This window comes from Mus pahari, chromosome 21 (genome assembly GCF_900095145.1).
Source record: "Mus pahari chromosome 21, PAHARI_EIJ_v1.1, whole genome shotgun sequence".
NCBI classification, from domain to species: domain Eukaryota; kingdom Metazoa; phylum Chordata; class Mammalia; order Rodentia; family Muridae; genus Mus; species Mus pahari.
This window is the reverse complement of record NC_034610.1, coordinates 20,007,163-20,008,515: the sequence shown is the minus strand read 5'-3', so window position 1 is coordinate 20,008,515 and position 1,353 is coordinate 20,007,163. Positions and strand designations below refer to the sequence as shown.

At 44.1% G+C, this 1,353-nt stretch overlaps 1 protein-coding gene across 1 annotated transcript in view; it reads right to left on the bottom strand.

The window, feature by feature from the left end:
• Ift140 (intraflagellar transport 140) overlaps nucleotides 1–1,353 on the bottom strand; it is an 81,741-nt gene that overhangs the window by 42,989 nt on the left and 37,399 nt on the right. Inside the window, exon 18 of the mRNA XM_021221172.1 lies at nucleotides 808–1,007. Within this exon, the coding sequence (XP_021076831.1) occupies nucleotides 808–1,007 (200 nt within the window). The remainder of the gene's footprint in view (nucleotides 1–807; nucleotides 1,008–1,353) is intronic.

The window sequence follows — 1,353 nt, the reverse complement described above, 5'->3', positions numbered from 1 at the left end:
AGTGCTGGGATTAAAGGCGTGCGCCACCACGCCCGGCTGACTTGTTTTTTAAGACGAGGTCTTACTCTGCATCACAGACTGGCCTGGAACTCACTGTACAGTCCAGGCTGGCTTCAAATTTACAGCAATCTTTCTACTTCGGCCTTCTAAGTGTTTGGTTGTAAGAATAAGTCAGCACATCTAGGTCATTGTCACTGCTGTCATAACATGTAACCGCATTTCATTGATAGTTCTGTTTATTAATACTTTTGAGTAATATTCAGTACCTGCAGAACTTTTGCCCAGAGTATTCTTAACACTTTAAAATGAAGGAAATAATGAAGGAACAGCTAAAGGCTCCCGGCACCACTGATCCCAGGCATCAGGCTTTCCTGCTGCACCCAAGACACAGTATGCTAGATATGCCCCATGCCCTTGGGTCTGCTGGGCATTCACTGAGTAGAAAAACAGTTAAACATTGTAATGTGGTCATAGAAAGGTTGTCATCTTAAAATGAAATTGACAAAGGAGGCATAAAAGGGTCTGGAAAGATGGCTTAGTGATTGAGAGCACTGTTGCTCTAGTGGAAGGCCTGTACCCACAAGATGGCTCACCATCATCAGTGACTGTAGTTCTTGGGCAGCAGATGCCTTCTGACTTAGGCACTAGGCACACATGTGGTGCATATACATATACATATGCAAGTAAAATACTTATACATATAAAATAAATCTGAAAAAGCTTTTTAAAAAAGAAGGCATTAAAAAGGATGAAGGCTCTAGGGAGGATGCATAAAACCTTTGACACTTGAGTGAGGGACCTCCTTACCTCTTGATGAGTTTGATAGATTTGAAAGCTTCATCCATGTCTCCAATGGTGACAAAGAAGCTGAAGTTGAGCATGGCATCCCGAGTAGGCTTGTCACAGTCCTCCAGCCCCACAAAGTCTCGTAGGGGCCTCTTGGCTACCATCTGAGGGGTGTGGTAGTACCCAGAATCCACCCTGTCTTCTTTATCTGCTTCTCCAGGCTGGAGGACAAAGGCCCATATGCTTGTTAAACAGCACGCAAAGCTACTGCCCGCACTCAGTCTTACCTCCCAACATTCTAACAACTACTGGGAAATCTATATGCAGAGATGCATATGTATATAGCCATAGGCCAAATGGTTCCCACAGGGGCCTGAGAAACCTTTACAGTCACTGAAACAATCAGAGCTTTGGGCCCTCGATTTCAGGTGAACAAGGGCTGTCCAGGCTGTCCAGAGTCTCACATTAAAAATAACTCTTTCGATCTCCATCTCCTAGAGTTTCACTCACCATAAAGACTTTTACCAGTTTAAGTGAAGTAAGTAAGGTCAGAGACATAAGCATCTC